The sequence below is a fragment of the Panulirus ornatus genome, chromosome 51 (assembly GCF_036320965.1).
Source record: "Panulirus ornatus isolate Po-2019 chromosome 51, ASM3632096v1, whole genome shotgun sequence".
Lineage (NCBI taxonomy): Eukaryota > Metazoa > Arthropoda > Malacostraca > Decapoda > Palinuridae > Panulirus > Panulirus ornatus.
In genome coordinates this window covers 8,428,939-8,450,225 of record NC_092274.1, presented here as the reverse complement: position 1 = coordinate 8,450,225, position 21,287 = coordinate 8,428,939, and the positions used below count along the sequence as shown (strand labels likewise).

At 39.8% G+C, this 21,287-nt stretch overlaps 1 protein-coding gene across 1 annotated transcript in view; it reads right to left on the bottom strand.

Annotated features, from left to right (window-relative positions):
• Positions 1 to 2,655: 2,655 nt before the first annotated feature.
• Positions 2,656 to 21,287, bottom strand: part of LOC139764921 (tectonic-2-like) — a 32,856-nt gene continuing 14,224 nt past the window's right edge. Inside the window, exons 5-9 of the mRNA XM_071691999.1 lie at positions 15,539 to 15,650; positions 12,522 to 12,626; positions 9,355 to 9,498; positions 6,489 to 6,596; positions 2,656 to 4,949 (exon numbers count right to left, since the gene is read on the bottom strand). Coding sequence (XP_071548100.1) covers positions 4,718 to 4,949; positions 6,489 to 6,596; positions 9,355 to 9,498; positions 12,522 to 12,626; positions 15,539 to 15,650 — 701 coding nt within the window. The 3' untranslated portion in view covers positions 2,656 to 4,717. The remainder of the gene's footprint in view (positions 4,950 to 6,488; positions 6,597 to 9,354; positions 9,499 to 12,521; positions 12,627 to 15,538; positions 15,651 to 21,287) is intronic.

The window sequence follows — 21,287 nt, the reverse complement described above, 5'->3', positions numbered from 1 at the left end:
TAGTGTTCCTGGCATTCAGAACATGAGGTCCCTTCCAGAGTTTACGATGTAACCTAGCAAAATAGGTACTAATAGTGAAGTTAAATTTTCTATAATTATGAAGTCAACATCTTAAGGCTCTTTCACAAAGACTAAAGGAGTAAGCCTCCTAGAAAAGAGAAGAACTTTGTCTTATAGCAGGTCAACTGATGGGCAGGTCAGCTGGATTTTGGAACATTAACTTGAATCACCCTTTAGCTCTCATTTCCTTGAGCTGAAAAAAGGGATGGTGATATACAAAACCTGGTTTGAAAAGAGTGACATGTATAAGTAAACACAGTTGAGTAGGAGAGATGGTAAGCTGGAATCACTGGATTCCATATTAATTGATAGAGGTGCAAAAGGGAGATTCTGGGATGTGACTTTACTGAGAGGTGCAGCTGATGGGATGTCTGATCATTATTTGGTGGAGGTGAAGGTGATGATCTGTAAAAGCTTTATGAAAAGAGGAAATGATATAGGTGATACAAGGGTGGTGAAAGTAAGTGGGCATGGAAAAGAGGTTCATGTGAAGAGATGGCAGGAGAGATTGAGCAAAGAACAGCAAAATGTGAGAGTAAATGAAGCTAGGAGGTGGGTGAGGAATGGGAGGAATGTATATGGCATGCAGAGGGTGGGAGGCGGGTATGTGACAAATGGTAGAGAAATGGAATGATGAAATTAAGTTGCTAGTGAAAAAAAAAAGAGTGGCATATCAGCATTACTCAAAGGGAAGAAGTGCAAGCAATTAGAAGATAAAAAAGAGAAAGAGGGAGGGGGTTAAGAGGAAGGTGCAGGGGTTAAAAAAGATGGCAAATGAGAATTGGGTTGAGTAAGTATCAGCAAAGTCTGGGAGAATAGGATGTTCTGAAAGGAGCTTGATAGTGAAAGGAGGTTAATAGTGTAAGAAAGCAGTAGAGCAAATGGAAACATCAGTGAAGGGGGCAAATGGCAAAGTGGTAACAGGCATAGATGAAGTGAAAAAGAGATGGAGAACTCTGAATGTGGCTAATGACAGGACGGAAGACGTAATATCTGGGTCATGGAGGTATGCAAAGTAAAAGAGTCATGGCAAGTGCTTTAGTGAAAAGAGAAGAGGTGGTGGAAGCCTTGAGTGAGATGAAAGATGGCAAAGTGGCTGAAGTGGGTGGTAATGCAATTGAATTTCTTAAATGGGGTGATTATGTTGTTGATTGGCTAGTTAGGATTTTTACAGTATGATGATTGGTACAAAGCTTGTATAAGTGCCATAGTATAAAGGCAAAAGGTATAAAGTTGAGCATTCGAACTACAGAGGTTTGAGCTTCCCAAGTGTACCTGGTAAGTTGCATGGAAGAGTGGTAATTGAAAAGGTGGTGGCATAGACAGAGCATCAGAGCAAGAAGGAGCAATGTGGTTTCAGGGGCAGTAGAGAATGTGTGGATCAGGTTTTTGCTTCGACAAATGAGTGTGAAAGATCTGCATGTGGCACTTAAAGATCTGAAGAAAACATATGATTGGGTTGATAGAGATGCTATGTGGAAGGTGTTACAAATATTAGTTGTATGAGGAAAGCTGTTATAAGCAGTGTGGAGTTTTTAACATGAGAGTAAGGTACATGCACAAGTAGGTAGAGAGACTTTTCATTTTAATGTGAAGTATCTTAGCTTTGCAAGGGGTTATCTGGTTTACCTGTGGGGTAGCCCTGGTCACCTACTTTTTCATGATGAAGCAATGACCAAGGTATGGACTTGCCAGTCTCCATGGATTAAATGAATCAATCAATCCACAATGACTTTGGGAGGTGACCTTCAACAAGTAGTAAAGGCCACCACACCTTCAACAAACCATTAACTGAATACTCATCCTTAGTTAACTGTAGAGAAGCTTATACATAAAACAAAAAGGTGGGGCAAAAAATAAAGAAATTACATTGTGACGGTCAGTTATGACCACTGGCAACAAGGGGGATGAAGATTTCACTGCCAATGTGAGCAGAAACTATGTTGTGACAGGTCAGTTATGACCACTGGCAACTAGGGGGATGAAGATTTCACTGCCAATGTGAGCTGACTGGGTGGTAATGAACAGACCTAGAACTGCAGGCCACTAAGGTGAATGGGTTGTTGAGCACTGGGCATGAGGAAGTTATCAGAAGGCAGGGTATTAGAAGGTCCTAACCCCAAAGATCCTAAGGATTCTCCCAAGCTCACACAACCTTCCAACCCTGGAGAAAAATGTAGCTTCTGAAAGATGAAAAACCATTATCAATCTAATGCACACAAAGTTTTATAAGCATCCATTTATCCTCGCTCTCTTTCTCTCCCTTCTTTCCTTTATGAAATCCGTTTCTCAATTCTGTACAGTGTATACCAGGCCCAAAATAGTCACCAGCTGTCAGTGCCTGATCCTGGATGAGGGCTTGCTATAGCTGCTATACTCACCTCCATGCCAAGACATCATAGGCCTAGGCAGGTTACTGTGTAGTTGATGAGTCCTGTGAAAGAGCACGCACCAGGATCACACATTTTATGATGATCAACAGGGATGATACCTCATGAATGTAATCCGTTTGCATGGGGGGGGGGGGGTTACCCCCGCCAAGCAGAAGCTCTCTCCAGTACTCATAGGCCATTTTCTTAAGTAAAAAATTTTCACTTTTCATATTAATTCATTTATTTATTCATTATACTTGATTGAAGTTTCCTGCATCAGCAAGGTAGCGCCAGGAAACAGACAAAGAAAGACCCATCCACCTATATACACACACATATGCATGCACGTTCATACACACATATACATTTCAACATATACACATATACATACATATACATAAACATACACAGCCATATACATATATACCCATGTACATATTCATACTAGCTTGCCCTCATCCATTCCCAGTGCCGCCCTACCCCACAGGAAGCAGCATTGCCACCCCCTGCATCAGCGAGGTAGCGTCAGGAAAACAGACAAAAAAAGCCACATTCATTCACACTCAGTCTTTAGGTGTCATGTGCAGTGCACTGAAACCACAACTCTCAGGCCCCAGAAACCTTTCCATGGTTTACCCAGATATTTCAAATGCCTTGGTTCAGTCCATTGACAGCACTTCAACCTCAGTATATCGCATTGTTCCAATTCATTCTATTCCTTGCATGCCTCTCATCTTCCTGCATGTTCAACCCCTGACTGCTCAAAATCTTTTTCATTCCATACTTCCACTTCCAATTTGGTCTCCTGCTTCTCCTTGCTCCTTCCACCTCTGACACATATATCCTCTTTGTCAATCTTTCCTCACTCATTCTCTCCATATGTCCAAACCATTTCAACACGCCCTCTTTTGCTCTCTCAAACACACTTCTTTTATTACCACACACCTCTCTTACCTTTTCATTACTTACTCAATCAAACTACCTCTCACCACACACTGTCCTTAAACATTTCATTTCTGACACATCTACCTTTCTCCGTACAACCCTCACAACCATATAATATTCTTGGAACTATTATTCCTTCAAACATACCCATTTTTGCCCTACAAAATAATGTTCTCTCTTTCCACACATTCTTCATCACTCCCAGAACTTTCACCCCCTCCTCCACTCTATGATTCACTTCCACTTCCACAGTTCCATTTACTACCAAGTCCACTCACAGATATCTTAAACACTTCACTTCCTCCAACCTTTCTCCATTCAAACTCACATCCCAACTAACTTGTCCCTCAACCCTGCTGAACCTAACAACCTTTCTCTTACTCACATTTATTCTCAATTTTCCCCATTCACACACTTTTCCAAGCTCAGTCACCAACTTCTGCAGTTTCTCACTCAAATCAGCCACCAGTGCTGTCGGCAAACAACAACTGATTCACTTACCACGTCTCTCATCCCCAACAGACTGTATAATAGTCCCTCTCTTCAAAACTCTAGCAGTTACCTCCCTAACCACCCCATCCATAAACACATTAAACAACCATGGGGACATCACACATCTCTGCCACAGACCAACCTTCTTTGGGAACCAATCATTCTCCTCTCTTCCTACTCACACAAATACCTTACACCCTTGATAAAACCTTCTCACTGCTAGCAGCTTAACCCCCACACCATATAAATTTCAGTATTTGAAATTATTTTAAGCATGTCAACCTTAATATCTAATGAAATTAAACTCTATGAAAACAAGTAAAAAGTACTCTTAAAACAAGATAAATACTGATTTTAAAGGTTTCATCATTAACATCTAAAATTTTCTTCATAAAACTTTTCAACTTGCTATTCCAAGATTAGTTCATTCTGAGAGTAGTTCTGTGGAAGATTCTGCTTCCGTATTCATTTTGGAAAACTTCATCATCTTCCTAATTCATACTTCCGTATCTCCCTTGAAATAAAAAACTTTTCTTGGACTTTTGCTATGGCCTGTACTTAATCACAACTATTCAAAGCCTAAAATACAACTACTGAGCTGTGCTATAATTATGTCTAAAATTCTTCTAATGCTATACTCCTTCATAGGCACAAAATGTTAGTTTCATACAAATATTTAGCAATAACCCATATACACAGAAATCTTTGTCTATGAAAAAAATCAATAAAACTAGAAAAATATTCCAAATATAAGAGTATGTATTTATGAATGCCTGGTATTATATTTACAGAATAAACTTCATGAAGATGATTTATGCATATTTAACAAAGCAAAAATTTGTTAGAACTTAGAATAAGGAAAAAGTGAGTTGGTAGCTGTGCCGTAAAGTTAGGAAAGCCAATGGAAAAACAAAAAGCACCACCATAGCTGAATTAGCCACAAGATTTATGATGTAAGTGCTGTACAACCCTTCAGATGTTGGAACACCATCTCCAACATTACCATGGGTCCAAGGTTGAAGGATTTCTCGCCAGCAGGTCCCTCCTGAACACCAGCGATCTTGCATGGCCTCCCAAAACCTTATAAAAGAAACAATCATTTGATCAAGGAAAAGCCAGTTTCTCTTATGCTAGGAAATAAATTGTCAGACTTTCAAATTGGTGTAATTCGTTACATACCAAAAACTTATACGCATCTTAAAGATATGACACTAAAATCATCAAGATTAAAAGACTCAGCAATGATCACAGCAAGATGAGGTAATCAATAGTATCTGTGCCAACTACAAGTTAGCCTGCCTGACAAAATCCTTACCATCTGGAAACTTGCCAATTTAATACTAAGCCTAAAACCCTCCAAACCACTCAACTCCCCCTCCTCCTTCCACCATATACCACTCTGTCTTCAGTATCCAAACTCTGTGAAAAAACTGATACACAACAGTATCAAACAAAAACATCCAACTCTCACAGTATGGTTTCATACCCAAACACTCTACCCCAACACTATACACCGAGCTCACAACATAGATAGATTTGTCCAACTTGTGCACAAACCCTCTCCCGGACAGTACTAGTGGTAACTATTCGATTCTGTTGTGAATCAGTTTTCCACACTTTGGATACTGAGGATAGACGTGATACAGGATGGCAGGAGGAAGGGAAGTTGGGTGGTTTTCAGGGTTTTGGGCTTTGTATCAAGTTGGCACATTTGCAGATGTTATGGATTTTGCTTTGCAGCCAGGCGTGGTTGAAGGTATCTGTAAGTGCTTGGATTGTACATGGGCCATAGTGTTTTTGGTAATGGTTTGATATTTTGTCTGGGCCTGTAGGCAGGAGAGTTCTTAAGGCTTTAATTACATTGTTTATATCACTGGAAGCAAAACGTGTGTGGGAAGTTGCCTCTGGGGTGGATTCTAAGTAGGGTTTACATGACTTTCCTTTTAGGGGTGAGCTTGGTTTCTGGCTGATTTTTGAGTAATGCCTCATTAGCACGTTTGTGTGTTCTCCGGAAGAAGGTAGTCACCAAATTCAGGAGTGCTTCATGAGTAGGAGCTGTACCGGTGCAATAGGAGTGGATTTTCTTTGATGCATGCTACAGATGGGTGCTGATGATCTTAAGACTCAGTATGGTAAGAAAGAAGTGGCAGTTTTCAGTTCGTCTTATAGCGATTAGGTTAGTGACTGTAGTTTAGTGTGTGGATTTGTTCTTTGATTTCTACTGATGGTGAAATTTGGTGTCTGAGCTGGTTTCTTTGCTTTATGAAGTGTTTAACTTTTGGTATGTACTTTTTGCAGACTTGGTTCAAGATGTTGAAGTGTGAGACTGCATGATCTAAGGATGAGAAATCAATTACACTGAAGTTTTGAAGCATTGTTGCCATGTACCACAGTGAGTAAGAAAGTAAGTACATATTCTCAGTATACATATAGGAAATCTGATAATTCTCTCCTTCCTCTGAACCCATTATACAAAACAGAAAACTATTCCAATGGTGATTATTTACACATCATTTATATGTTTCAGAACAATCACAATTGTGTTTAGATAGGAAGAATGGGAAAATAACATGATAAAACAGATAGAATAGCAAGGCGTTTCAAAACAAAAGTTCCTACCTTGAGAGTTCAGACAGTCTTGGATGATTAAGGAATGTAACACTTGAAGTCAAAGTTGTTGACCTTTCACTCACATATTCTCTTAACTGCATTTCTCTGTAGTGCAATCTGCAGTTGAAAGAAACCATCAGTTAGTTCAACCAAAGTTAGTTTCCAATATATTTCACATTAGTCTATGCAGTTACTCTTCTCCAGTGCAATAAAAGATGATGAAAGGAGTATTGGTGGATACACGGAGCACATATCTGACTAAACCTATCCTTGAATCTGTCCTAGTAAGTGGAAAACATGGCATAATAAATGAAAATGTCATTAAGTAACTGTTTTTAATTCTTCTATAAATCTATCACACATGAGAGGCACTACTTGAGTTTATTGATATTTCTTTATATGTCGATACACTTGTGCTCAACCTAATACACTCGTGCTCAACCTAACTATCTCTCTTGGTACATGAATAATGTATTTAAACCATTTGTTAAACAGGTAGATTTTTATGAATGATACACCAATTTCCGACTATAGAAACCACCAAGTGCCCAATAGGCATCTGTTTAGTGGGAAGTTAAAACACTGTTTCACCCTCCACAACAAGGGATATCCAAAAAGATTCACTCTCTTTGCCCATCATAATCCTTATAAGGTTAACTGATGCTTGTTAACAGAGACCCAACTACTGTAAAGTAACCTACGCAATCTAATGTACCATGGTGTGACCTCATTCATTTCCTACCCAAAGGCATGTGAGCTTCACGCCTTTTAGTGTACTACTTACTAGCATGGGAGCCTCATGCTTGTTAGTGGCCTACTTGCTGGCATGTGACCCTCACGCTTATGAATGTTCTATCCACTGGCATGCGAGCCTCATACCTGTTAAGTGTACTACCAGCTTGCATGTAAGCCTCTGGTGGTGTACTAACCATTGGCATGAGCCTCATGCCATTTACTGTACTATCCAGTGGTACATGTGCCTCACATTTGTTATGGTACTACTTGCTGGCATGTGAGCATGAGCCTAATGCCTGGTAGCATACGACCCCTAGCATGTGAGCCTCATGCATGTTATTGTACTACCTGCTGGCATGTGTGCCTTGTGCATTAATGCACTACCTGCTGGCACATGAGCCTCACTCCTGTTAGTGTACTGTCCACTAGCATGTGAGCCTCACTCCTCTTAATGTAATTCCCACTAGCATGTGAGCCTCATTCCTGTTAGTGTACTACCCACTGGTATGTAAGCCTCACACCTGTTAGTGTACTATCTGCTGGCATATGAGCCTCACACCTGTTAGTAAGACTCCTCCCTGAATATGTCTGCAGATGATACAAAGGTCATGAGAGAAGTGAAAGGCAAGAAAGATTGCATCATCAGCAAAGGAACCCTGACAGACAACAAAAATTAGTCTTATGCATGACTGATGAAGTTTAACCCAAGTAGATGTAAAGTAAACAGGATAAGTTACAGCAAAAGAAGGCCTTGATATAATTATCAATTAGCAGGAAATAAGCTGCAGGATTTTCTGGGTGAAAAAGACGTGGGAGTCGACATCATCCCTAACCTATCACCAAAGTCCCATTTTAGAAAAATACCTTTCTAATACTAACTGTCTTCTGGCAAATATTAGAAATACTATACTCAAGTTCAGTGATAAGGAAAAATTCAGTAAGCTATTCACATCTTACATATGGCTAAAATTAGAATATGCTTCTCAAAGACGGTCACTAAACATAAAGGAGCACAAAAATAACAGAAAAGCTCCAGAGAAAAGCAACAAAGATGGTATCAGAACTGAGAGAGATAAGTTACAGGAAAGGCTAAAGGCTGTCGAATTAGAAGTTGTTCAAAGATTTTTCATAGTCTATAGTAACATTTACTTTAAAAAAGGAATTTAATTACTGTGAATGACTGAAATCTCGGAGGCTGTTCTCCCTTGAGTGCAGACAAGAGAGGTATATCATCATATACACCTAGAAAATTCTAAAAGGCTTTGTTCCCAACTTACACTGAAATAATATCCAAAATGCATGACAGGCATGGATGGCTTGGTAAAATACTAACTATGAAATCAAAAGGTGCTGTATGAACATAAAAGAGAGAACACCTCAAATATCCAGGGCCCAAGACTCTGTAACACATTGCCTACAATTATCAGAAACAACAAGGGATGCACAACAGTGAAGTTTAAAGTGCCGTAGACAAGTACTTGCAAAGTGTACCAGACCAGCCAAGCCGTGGGGGATATGTGGATTTGTGGGCTGCAGCTTCCAACAGCTTAGTCAGCCAATGACCCAACCCAAGAGCCTGGGCCAAGCTCAGGCCCCGGGGGGTAAAAGACCCCCAAAGACTTCACCAGGTACATCTCTCATCATACACAGTGTCTCTCCCGGAGCTTTATCCTAAACTGCTTTTTCTGGTTTTCTCTAAAGGTACCCTTAACCTAATCATCCCTTTCATTATGAGACCATTTTCAATTACAAAAGCCATCTTGATTTCATGCTTCACAATACTGAGCTAACACAGTAGCAGTTAAACACCTTTCATACCAGTCACCTTTCATCAAAATTTCCACATCATCCTTTGCACAGCTATCTGTAACACACAACAACTGACTTCACACCCTTCATTCAATTCCATGAAAATAATCCCACTTTTTGTCTTTCACAAACCTGATGCATCAAAGTTTCCCCTCTATAAGGACCTGCAGCAAATTTTCAACACTAATTAGCCCAACAGTCCAATTATTCACTTAGACTTGTATCTCCTGTTGAATATTTTAAACCCCTCAAATGGCCATTGCCCAAAAAAATGATATCATAAGAATATCAATCCATAATGATCATGGAACAAGTACAGAATAAATCTTACCTGGCATAAATACCTAAAATTTGATAGATGGAAAGGGCACTTCTGGGTATGTCATTAACATCTCGATAGAGAATTTTGTACTCCAAAGAAAATGGAACTTGACAATCCTCACTGTCTGATATATTCATTTTTTCATCAGTGTCCCTGCAAAATATCAGTTATGATTAATATAGCACGAAATGACACTATCACCTAATAATTCTCATAATAAAGTTAGCGGATATGATACAAAACACAATCATGAATTTGTCACTCTCTTCTTCTAAAACAATAAAACAGTCTTTTACTGTAGAATAAATATACTTCTTATGGTACAAACTAGCTTTAAACTGGGGGGAGGGGGTTTTCATTTCATGTGTGGCGGGGTGCGATGGGAATGAATAAGGGCAGACAGTATGAATTATGTTTTTTTTTTTTTTTTTTTTTTTTTTCTCCCGCGTTTGCGAGGTAGCGCAAGGAAACAGACGAAAGAAATGGCCCAACCCACCCCCATACACATGTATATACATACGTCCACACACGCAAATATACATACCTACACAGCTTTCCATGGTTTACCCCAGACGCTTCACATGCCCCGATTCAATCCACTGACAGCACGTCAACCCTGGTATACCACATCGCTCCAATTCACTCTATTCCTTGCCCTCCTTTCACCCTCCTGCATGTTCAGGCCCCGATCACACAAAATCTTTTTCACTCCATCTTTCCACCTCCAATTTGGTCTCCCTCTTCTCCTCGTTCCCTCCACCTCCAACACATATATCCTCTTGGTCAATCTTTCCTCACTCATTCTCTCCAAGTGCCCAAACCATTTCAAAACACCCTCTTCTGCTCTCTCAACCACGCTCTTTTTATTTCCACACATCTCTCTTACCCTTACGTTACTTACTCGATCAAACCACCTCACACCACACATTGTCCTCAAACATCTCATTTCCAGCACATCCATCCTCCTGCGCACAACTCTATCCATAGCCCACGCCTCGCAACCATACAACATTGTTGGAACCACTATTCCTTCAAACATACCCATTTTTGCTTTCCGAGATAATGTTCTCGACTTCCACACATTCTTCAAGGCTCCCAGAATTTTTGCCCCCTTCCCCACCCTATGATCCACTTCCGCTTCCATGGTTCCATCTGCTGCCAGATCCACTCCCAGATATCTAAAACACTTCACTTCCTCCAGTTTTTCTCCATTCAAACTCACCTCCCAATTGACTTGACCCTCAACCCTACTGTACCTAATAACCTTGCTCTTATTCACATTTACTCTTAACTTTCTTCTTTCACACACTTTACCAAACTCAGTCACCAGCTTCTGCAGTTTCTCACATGAATCAGCCACCAGCGCTGTATCATCAGCGAACAACAACTGACTCATTCCCAAGCTCTCTCATCCCCAACAGACTTCATACTTGCCCCTCTTTCCAAAACTCTTGCATTCACCTCCCTAACAACCCCATCCATAAACAAATTAAACAACCATGGAGACATCACACACCCCTGCCGCAAACCTACATTCACTGCGAACCAATCACTTCCCTCTCTTCCTACACGTACACATGCCTTACATCCTCGATAAAAACTTTTCACTGCTTCTAACAACTTTCCTCCAACACCATATATTCTTAATACCTTCCACAGAGCATCTCTATCAACTCTATCATATGCCTTCTCCAGATCCATAAATGCTACATACGAATCCATTTGCTTTTCTAAGTATTTCTCACATACATTCTTCAAAGCAAACACCTGATCACACATCCTCTACCACTTCTGAAACCACACTGCTCTTCCCCAATCTGATGCTCTGTACATGTGTATATATGTATATGTCTGTGTGTGTATATATATGTATACATTGAGATGTATAGGTATGTATATGTGTGTGTGTGGACGTGTATGTATATACATGTGTATGTGGGTGGATTGGGCCATTCTTTCATCTGTTTCCTTGCACTACCTCGCTAATGCGGGAGACAGCGACAAAGTATAATAAATATAAATAAGGCATGTGTACATGTAGGAAGAGAGGAAAGTGATTGGTTCTCAGTGAATGTTGGTTTGCGGCAGGGGTGCATGATGTCTCCATGGTTGTTTAATTTGCTTATGGATGGGGTTGTTAGGGAGGTGAATGCAAGAGTTTTGGAAAGAGGGGCAAGTATGCAGTCTGTTGGGGATGAGAGAGCTTGGGAAGTGAGTCAGTTGTTGTTCGCTGATGATACAGCGCTGGTGGCTGATTCGGGTGAGAAACTGCAGAAGCTGGTGACTGAGCTTGGTAAAGTGCGTGAAAGAAGAAAGCTGAGAGTAAATGTGAATAAGAGCAAGGTTATTAGGTACAGTAGGGTTGAGGGACAAGTCAACTGGGAGGTAAGTTTGAATGGAGAAAAACTGGAGGAAGTGAAGTTTTTTAGATATCTGGGTGTGGATTTGGCAGCGGATGGAACCATGGAAGTGGAAGTGAATCATAGGGTGGGAGAGGGGGCGAAAATTCTGGAAGCCTTGAAGAATGTGTGGAAGTCGAGAACGTTATCTTGGAAAGCAAAACTGGGTATGTTTGAACAAATAGTGGTTCCAACAATGATATATGGTTGTGAGGCGTGGTCTATAGATAGAGTTGTGCGGAGGAGGGTGGATGTGCTGGAAATGAGATGTTTGAGGACAATATGTGGTGTGAGGTGGTTTGATCGAGTATGTAATGAAAGGGTAAGAGAGATGTGTGGTAATAAAAAGAGTGTGGTTGAGAGAGCAGAAGAGGGTGTTTTGAAATGGTTTGGTCATATGGAGAGAATGAGTGAGGAAAGATTGACAAAAAGGATACATGTGTCAGAGGTGGAGGAAACAAGGAGAAGTGGGAGACCTAACTGAAGGTGGAAAAATGGAGTGAAAAAGATTTTGAGTGATTGGGGCCTGAACATGCAGGAGGGTGAAAGGCGTGCAAGGAATAGAGTGAATTGGAACAATGTGGTATACCGGGGTGAAGAAGGTGGTGAGAGTAAGTGAGCTTGGGAAGGAGACCTGTGTGGGGAAGTACCAGGAGAGACTGTGTACAGAATGGAAAAAGGTGAGAACAATGGAAGTAAGGGGAGTGGGGGAGGAATGGGATGTATTTAGGGAATCAGTGATGAATGAAATAAATAAAAGTATAAAATTCAACTTACATGATTATGGGCAAAAAGTCACTCTCTGATGTCACATTGGGCCACCCTAGCTTACTGACAACATCTGATCGAATCAGTGAGTACAAGACAGACTGAATATTTTCTCTGGAAAGAAAAAAGAAAGTAATTACAATTTATAAAAATGATGATCTGAAATAAGAATGATTTTTTTTCTTCCTGAATGGTGTCTTGTGACGAGAGTGCAATTCTGTATACTCAACTCAGGATCACACAGGCCCAATTGGCCTCTTCCTTGGGTATAACATTCCGCTTTTCTCCATTAGACAGGTGCATGTTCCATGATCTCACAATCCTCACACAAGGTAGCAAAATAACATTGATTAAGTACATGGGTGGTAGCTGGGCTGAATGAACTAACCAAGTAAATAGTAAATGCTAATGATTTTCAAGGGTTTAAATGGTTATTTGATGGTTTAGAAAATTCAGGAGAGGGCATACCATGAGCACTGAACTCTCTCCCCATACTGTACAAATGTTATGGACAAATGAGTAAGTAAAAAGTTTACCTAACTATATGTATAAGATCCGTGTCCTAAGTCCCCTCCAATCTCCTTGCACAACTTTACCCAGTCCTTAATTTTCTAGCCTGAATCACAGAAGGTAACTTAAGAGTAAGAAAAAAGAAAAGAAAGAAGGAAGGTCAAAAAGCAAAGGAGGACTGCTAACATGACTAACCGCAAAAAGAAAAGGTTTATCATATTTCCATCAGCAAGTTTCATGTTGTGAGTAAGAGTGAAAGCATGGCCACATGAAGAAGGGCAGATCCTGACTGCAATTATTTGCCTGAGAGAGATAAGGTGGATGAAGCAAAGGGAGTTACTGAGGAGAATTCTGAAGCCTCAGATGGATAACATATGATGTACCCCAGAGATCCTAATCCAAGTTTCTAGTGACATGTTTGCCGAGGTCCAGATGCCTCTACGACCAACATCTCAAAGAGAAAGACATTAAGTACATACTAGTTGAAACCACCTAGCAGAAAGAGTGAGTTTTGGCAGTTTTAATTGGTTAAGATGTTATGATGATTACTTCCAGAGTAATATTTCTAGCTAAAGAGGAATTCTATAGAGTCACATTAGGTAAACAAGTAGTTTCCAAAGTAGACTGTTAGTGGAGACCATTAATTCTATACCAAATAAACAATGACGTTCATCACTTTCTTTCCAACTAGTGATGATTTTTTTCATGTCAAAACTTCACTTTCTTATTTTAGGCTAAGAGCTGGATTGCGATCAAGTTTCACCTAATCCAAGACCTGATTGCAAACAATGAGGTATTGGTGTCAGGACAGAACATGAATCTTACTTATCAACACAATCCAAGATCTGAGCAACAGATTTTTCTATTAAAGTAGGAACTTCAAGGTTAGTGACTTGAAGGATTATGACTGCAGAAATTTAAAACCTTTTTCAGAGGCTGGGATGATTTTACCCATGGTGGCTAAGTGAAGAAAGATTAAAGGAGTTTATTGACAGTAGTTTGATTCAGGTTTATACTGCTGCCAACTGAAAGGGGTTCTTTGAGCACGCTCTTGTAGTAAATGATGATGAGTGTTTCTATTACCTTTTAATGAAAGACAGAGGTAAAGAACCATGGGTAAATTCCTTCCAATATAAATTCTTCACATTGTCCATTTATGAAATCATGAAAATACTTTCACAAACCTTGAAAAGATTTCCACAGGGCATGGTAGTCTTTGGCTGTGAAGGGTTGAGGGCAATTTGGTCTCTGAAACTTTGTTTGTAAATCTTGACATTGTATAATTTTGCAGAGACTAAGATTCTACACTCAAACCTGCAGTGGATAGTAAGTGTTATAACTCAATGACTCACAGGGTTAATCACTTAACCTCTGTCTTGGATATTTGGTGAATACCTGAAGTTTTCAAGTCTTCTTCCCCCACAGCCTGGGTCTAGGCCTGAGCTGTTGGGTTGGGTAGTTGGTTGACCAAGCTGTTGGAAGACAAAGCCCACAAGCCACTTAGCCCTCACAGCCTGGCTGGTCTGGTACGCTTTGTAGCTACTTGTCCAGGGCACTCTTAAACTTTTCTACTGTACATCCCATGTTTCGGATGTTTAAGGTGCTCTCTCTTTTTGCACACATAGCACAGTTGAATTTTAGTGGGAGAATTTTACAAAGTCTTCCATGCTTGTCATGCCAGAAGGACGTTTTTTCTGAGTGTTAGTTAAGAACCGTACCTACTAGGATTTTCCAGGCATAGATAATAAATCTCTCCTGTTTGCACTCCAGGGGGTATTGCCTCAAAGCTTTCAGCCATTCCCATAATATGGGCTTTGAGAGATCACTGAACACTTTCTATTCTATTTATCTACATCTCTGATGTCTGTTCCCACCTATTACTCCCTCAATGGGACGGTCATGACAAATGCTGGCAAGTATAAGAATAGCTTTAAAGTATATGAATAAGAAAATACTTAGCAAGCTATTCATATCTTTCATAAGGCCAGAACTAGAATATGCTTCTCAAGTCTGGACACTGCATCCAATTAAGCACAAAGAGCTCTTAGAGAAGGTCCAGAGAAGGTCAACAAATTTGGTATCAGAATTAAGAGAGCTAAGTCATAGGGAAATGATGGAGGCTTTAAATTTACCAACCTTGGAAGAGATGAATGAGGGGTAACCTGATCACAGCCTTTAAGCTTTTAAGAGATCAACAATGTGGGTCATTAACAACTCTTTGAGAGTAACTATAGGCCATACCATGAAATTAAGTAAAAGAATTGTTGAAAAGGATGTAAAGAAATATTCTTATAGCATAAGGTGGGGAATGAATGGAGCTGAATAACTGGCAATATGGTTAATGAAGACAGTATCTATAATTTTAAGGAGTTGTATGATAGAAGAGAATGTTCTAGAGAAGGGGGCCCTACAAGATTAAAACTCCCTCTGTGTACGGTAGAAATAGGTAATTACACATTACTTTATCTTGCTCTTACTATTAACCTACGTTGTATCTATGTTCGAAATTAACATACCTTAGGTCACCACAGTTGCTGATATTCTTCCAATGATAAATACATGCAGATATCATATCCACACCAAAGCTCACTCTCTCAACCAGAGAGTTTTTGCATTCCCCACTTGTGTCTGTAAATCACGAATAAACTTGTTATAAAGATCAACATATGAAAAGGGTCAGCATTTTTAATTCATATAAACTTTTCAGTCTTGGAGCTTATCCTACTTTAAGACCTCTACAATATAGCCTTCAGAATAGGGTTTCTTTCACAGCAAATTTTTGAGTCTCCCTGATACTCTTGGGACATCAAATAAGGTTTTGTCAGTATTCTAACATTTATTTATTTATTTACATTTATTTTGCTTTGTCGCTGTCTCCTGCGTTAGCGAGGTAGCACAAGGAAACAGACGAAAGAAATGGCCCAACCCACCTACATACACATGTAAATACATACACATCCACACACGCACATATACATACCTATCCATCTCAACTTATACATATATATACACACACACAGACATATACATATTCATGTACATAATTCATACTGTCTGCCTTTATTCATTCCCACTGCCACCCCACCACACATGGAATAACAACCCCCTCCCCCCCTCATGTGCGCGAGGTAGCGCTAGGAAAAAACAACAAAGGCCACATTCGTTCACACTCAGTCTCTAGCTGTCATGTAATAGTGCACCAAAGCCACAGCTCCCTTTCCACATCCAGGCCCCACAGAACTTTCCATGGCTTACCCCAGACACTTCACATGCCCTGGTTCAATCCATTGACAGCACGTCAACCCCGGTATACCACATCGTTCCAAGTCACTCTATTCCTTGCACGCCTTTCATCCTCCTTCATGTTCAGGCCCTGATCACTCAAAATCTTTTTCACTCCATCTTTCCACCTCCAGTCTGGTCTCCCACTTCTCCTCGTTCCCTCCACCTCTGACACATATATCCTCTTGGTCAATCTTTCCTCACTCATTCTCTCCATGTGACCAAACCATTTCAAAACACCCTCTTCTGCTCTCTCAACCACACTCTTTTTATTACCACACATCTCTCTTACCCTATTATTACTTACTCGATCAAACCATCTCACACTACATATTGTCCTCAAACATCTCATTTCTAGCACATCCACCCTCCTCTGCACAACTGTATCCATAGCCCACGCCTCGCAACCATATAACATTGTTGGAACCACTATTTGTTCAAACATACCCATTTTTGCTTTCCGAGATAATGTTCTCGACTTCCACACATTTTTCAATGTTCCCAGAACTTTCGCTCTCTCCCCCACCCTATGATTCACTTCTGCTTCCATGGTTCCATCTGCTGCCAAATCCACTCCCAGATATCTAAAACACTTCACTTCATCCAGTTTTTCTCCATTCAAACTTACCTCCCAGTTGACTTGACCCTCAACCCTACTGTACCTAATAACCTTGCTCTTATTCACATTTACTCTTAACTTTCTTCTTTCACACACTTTACCAAACTCAGTCACCAGCTTCTGCAGTTTCTCACACGAATCAGCCACCAGCGCTGTATCATCAGCGAACAACAACTGATTCCCTTCTCAAGCTCTCTCATCCACAACAGACTGCATACTTGCCCCTCTTTCCAAAACTCTTGCATTCACCTCCCTAACAACCCCATCCATAAACAAATTAAACAACCATGGAGACATTACACACCCCTGCCACAAACCTACATTCGCTGAGAACCAATCACTTTCCTCTCTTCCTACACGTACACATGCCTTACATCCTCGATAAAACTTTTCACTGCTTCTACCAACTTGCCTCCCACACCATATATTCTTAATACCTTCCACAGAAGGAAAAAATAAAATCTACAAACACGTGATAGCACACTTGGACAAATGTGGTGTTTATAATAAGGGGGTGACTGTGTTGTTGATTGGCTGGCAAGGATATTCAATACATGTATAGAACATGGTAAAAAGCCTGAGGATTGGTGAAATGCAAGTATAGTGCCACTGAACAAAGGCAGAGGGGATAGAGGTGATTGGGGAGGAGCAGTGTGGTTCTACATGTAGCATTTATGAATTTGGAGAAAGCATATGACAGGGTTGATGGAGATGCTTTGTGGAAGGTCTTAAGAGTATGTGATGTGGGAGGTAAGTTACTAGAAGCAGTAAGAAAATTTTATCAAGGGTCTAAGGCATGTGTACAAGTAGGAAGAGAGTAGAGTGATTGGTTCTCAGTGAAGGTTGGTCAGCAGCAGGGGTCTGTGATGTCCCAATTACTGTTTAATTTGTTTATGAATTGGTTGGTTAGGGAGATAAACGCAAGAGTATTGGAGAGAGGGGTGAGTATACAGTCTGTTGAGGATGAAAGGGCCTAGGAAGTGAGTAAGTTGTTTCACAGCACTGGTGGCTGATTCGAAAGAAACTGCTTTAGTGGTGACTGAGTTTGGAAAAGTCTGATAGAGAAGAAAGTTGAGAGTGAATGTGAATACATGCGAGGTTATTAGGTTCAGCAGGGTTTAGGGTCAGGTTAGTTGTGGTGAGTTTGAATGGAGAAAAAATGGAGGAACTTAAGTATTTTCGATACCTGTGAATGTACTACAGGTACACCACCAATTTTTCAGCATTCTTGGTTCCAAAGCCTTGCCGAATTAACCATTTTGCCGGACCAACCATGGTCACATAATAATAATTCATCAACACACCTCTAAACCATAATCATACATCTCCCATGTGTCTAGAGTATACCATGGACTGCTAGAAATTTAAATCAAACAAATACTAAATGTTTTAGCACCCTAAGATGGTAAGTCTGTCCTTAGATTGTTTGAATCCTGTCGGGTCTTCTTCGTCTTCTGTTGTTAGTGTTTTCCTAGGTGTCCATCGCCAGAATAATGCAGTTTCATCTGCATTATGCACCTGCTCAGGATGGAGGTGCTCGTTAGCTATGAGTTTTGCAAATTTGTCCACATACTTGGCAGCTCCCTCGTGGTTTGCATACCGCTTTTCTCTGTACACTTTATTCATGGAAATTCCATGGCACTTCTTGAATCTTTGAAGCCATCTGTCACTATAGTCACACTCATGTTGTAATTCAAGTTCTTTATGGAACAACTTAGCCTGGTCCATTATCATGCTACCTGACAAGTCCGCTCCATCACTACGACACTGTTGAAACCATTCCATCATCACTCAGTCGTGCTCAGTACTCTTACCATCTTTCATAGTTTTTCTAATTATCCTTTGCTTCTTGGAATCGCTGTCTGCATAAAATTTCAGTATTTTCTCCCTTTGCTTCTTTATATCATAAACAGTCGATGAATGAATACTGTAGATTTCACACAGCTTATGCACCAAAACACCACAGTCCGTTTTCTTCAACAGTTCTACTTTATCTTGGTTTGATATGGACTAATGTTTACATTTGACACCATGACTAACACTCTCATATGTCTTAGAAGCCATAGTTAAGGTTAAATTTAGGCAAAATAAGCTAAGAATCTCTCAGAATTGCAGTATCACCACCAACAAGTGCAGTGTGAAGAATGTAAATAAGCGCGCCCTACACACAACGCCATCTGTGGCAGCCCAGTAAACTAGTCTGGTAGCTGTGGTAATTTCTAGTTCCCTTACATAATTTTGTCCGGACTAAAGGAGGTACCCAACCATCAGTTGCTGGAAATTTGGTGGTGTACCTGTACATGGCAGTGAACTGAACCATGATAGCGGAAAAGAGTCATAGGGTGGGGGAGTGGGTGAAAGTTTTGGGAGTGCTGAAGAGTGTGTGAAAAGAGAAAACAGTATCTGGCACAGCATAAATGGGTATGTTTGAAGGAGTAATAGTTGCAACATTATAAGCTTGTGAGGCATGGGCTATAGATAAGGTTGTGTGGAGGAGGGTGGATATGTTGGAAATGAAATGATTGAAAACAATATGTGATGTGAGATGGTTTGATTGAGTAAGAAATAAAAGGGCAAAAAAAGAAGTATGGTAATAAAAAGAGTGAGGTTGAGAGCAAAAAATGGTGCTGATATGGTTTGGACATATGGGGAGAATGAGTGAGGAAAGATTGACAAAGAGGATATATGTGTTGAAGTGGAGGGAACAAGGAGAATGGGGAGACCATATTGGAGATGGAAAGATGGAGTGGAAAAGATTTTAAGCAACTGGGGCCTGAACATGCAGAGGTGTGAAATAGGTGCACAGGATACAGTGAACTGGAACTATGTGATATACTGAGGTTGACATGCTGTCAATGGACTGAACTAGGGCATGTGAATCGTTTGGGATAAGCCATGGAAAGGTCTGTGGGGCCTGGTTGTGGAGAGGAAGCTGCAGTCTCGGTGCATTACACATAACAGCTACAGAATGGATGTGAGTGAATGTAGCCTTTCTTCATCTGCTCCTGATGCTACCTCATTAATGCAGGAAATGGCGATCAAATATGGAACGAAAATCATTTTGTGTTTAGAAATAAATCTGGCATGCTTTCCAAGGTCATTTCTCTCCAGCATTTTGAAAGCCTGTGCCTTTAATTAGTGTTCTTTTAAACATTCTATTTTTCAGTTGACCATTACAAGCAAGAAAAGGAGAGGAAACAGCACCTCAGGATAAGACTAATGTGCTTGCTTGAGTGGTTGCATTTTTTGACATGATGAGTACTAGTTACAGTTTTTTTTTATAGCATGAAATTTTTTCTCATCTTAGTGTTTTCACAGCTGAGGTTTTGGTGCATTACAAATGACAGCTAGAGAATGGATGTGAGCAAATGAGGCCTTTTCTTCATCTGTTCCTGACCTTATCTTGCTAACATGGGAAACACTTAACAAGAATGAAAGCAAGAAGTTTTCATACCTCATAAAAGATATTATACAGCATTTGGATTACTTTGGTGTGTTATTGTACAGTTGCCTTACTTTCTATATAACTTTTCAAGCAATACTCTTTTTTTTATATTTCCATTGTATTCAAAATTAAGACATTATTTTCATTATACAAAATAAATTCATAAACTATCAATGACATATATGGAAACTTTAGTTTTAATATTGGAAAAGAAATAAAAAATCTCAAATTTACATTTTTAATTTATATGGAAAAATTGACATTGCTTAAGGTCAGATCGGAAAATTCATTTAGGCAGCATAAAGGGTAGAAATGAGAATGAAAGAATAAGATACATGTTTTGATTTCATAGCATTTTTGGGTAAGTTTCAGTTAACCTTCTATATCCAAAAAATATTAAAATTTTCTAAACAGTCCAGTCAATAGTATCTTTACTGTTTTATGACTATACCTTGAAATATGCTACATCAAACTAGGTTTCAAGATATCAGAATAAGATAACAGTGATTGGAATATGATTGTAACAACATCTTTTGGTTATACCAGCTTCATATTCTAATGTGTTTTCCCCTAGTGTCAGGTCTCCCAATGTAACAACCAAGAAAAAGTTTTGCGAAGTACCCAGTTTAAATAAAAAATACTTTTTCATTGGAATCAGTGAAATTCATAAACAGTTAATTACTTATAATAATCTATATATGCAGTTTGTTCATAAGGCATCTGATAAACCAAGGGTTCTTTTTATATGAACACATTCAGATATTGTTACTTGTCCTATCCTTGCAATTAGAGTATTGAGAACAACTATGGGAAAAAAGGGTAGGCTACAAATACTAAGGGAAACAAAGAGATTGGAGAGACAGAGAGAACGGGAGTGTAGAACCTATGATATAAATGAAGGAAGATAGATGGCAGGATG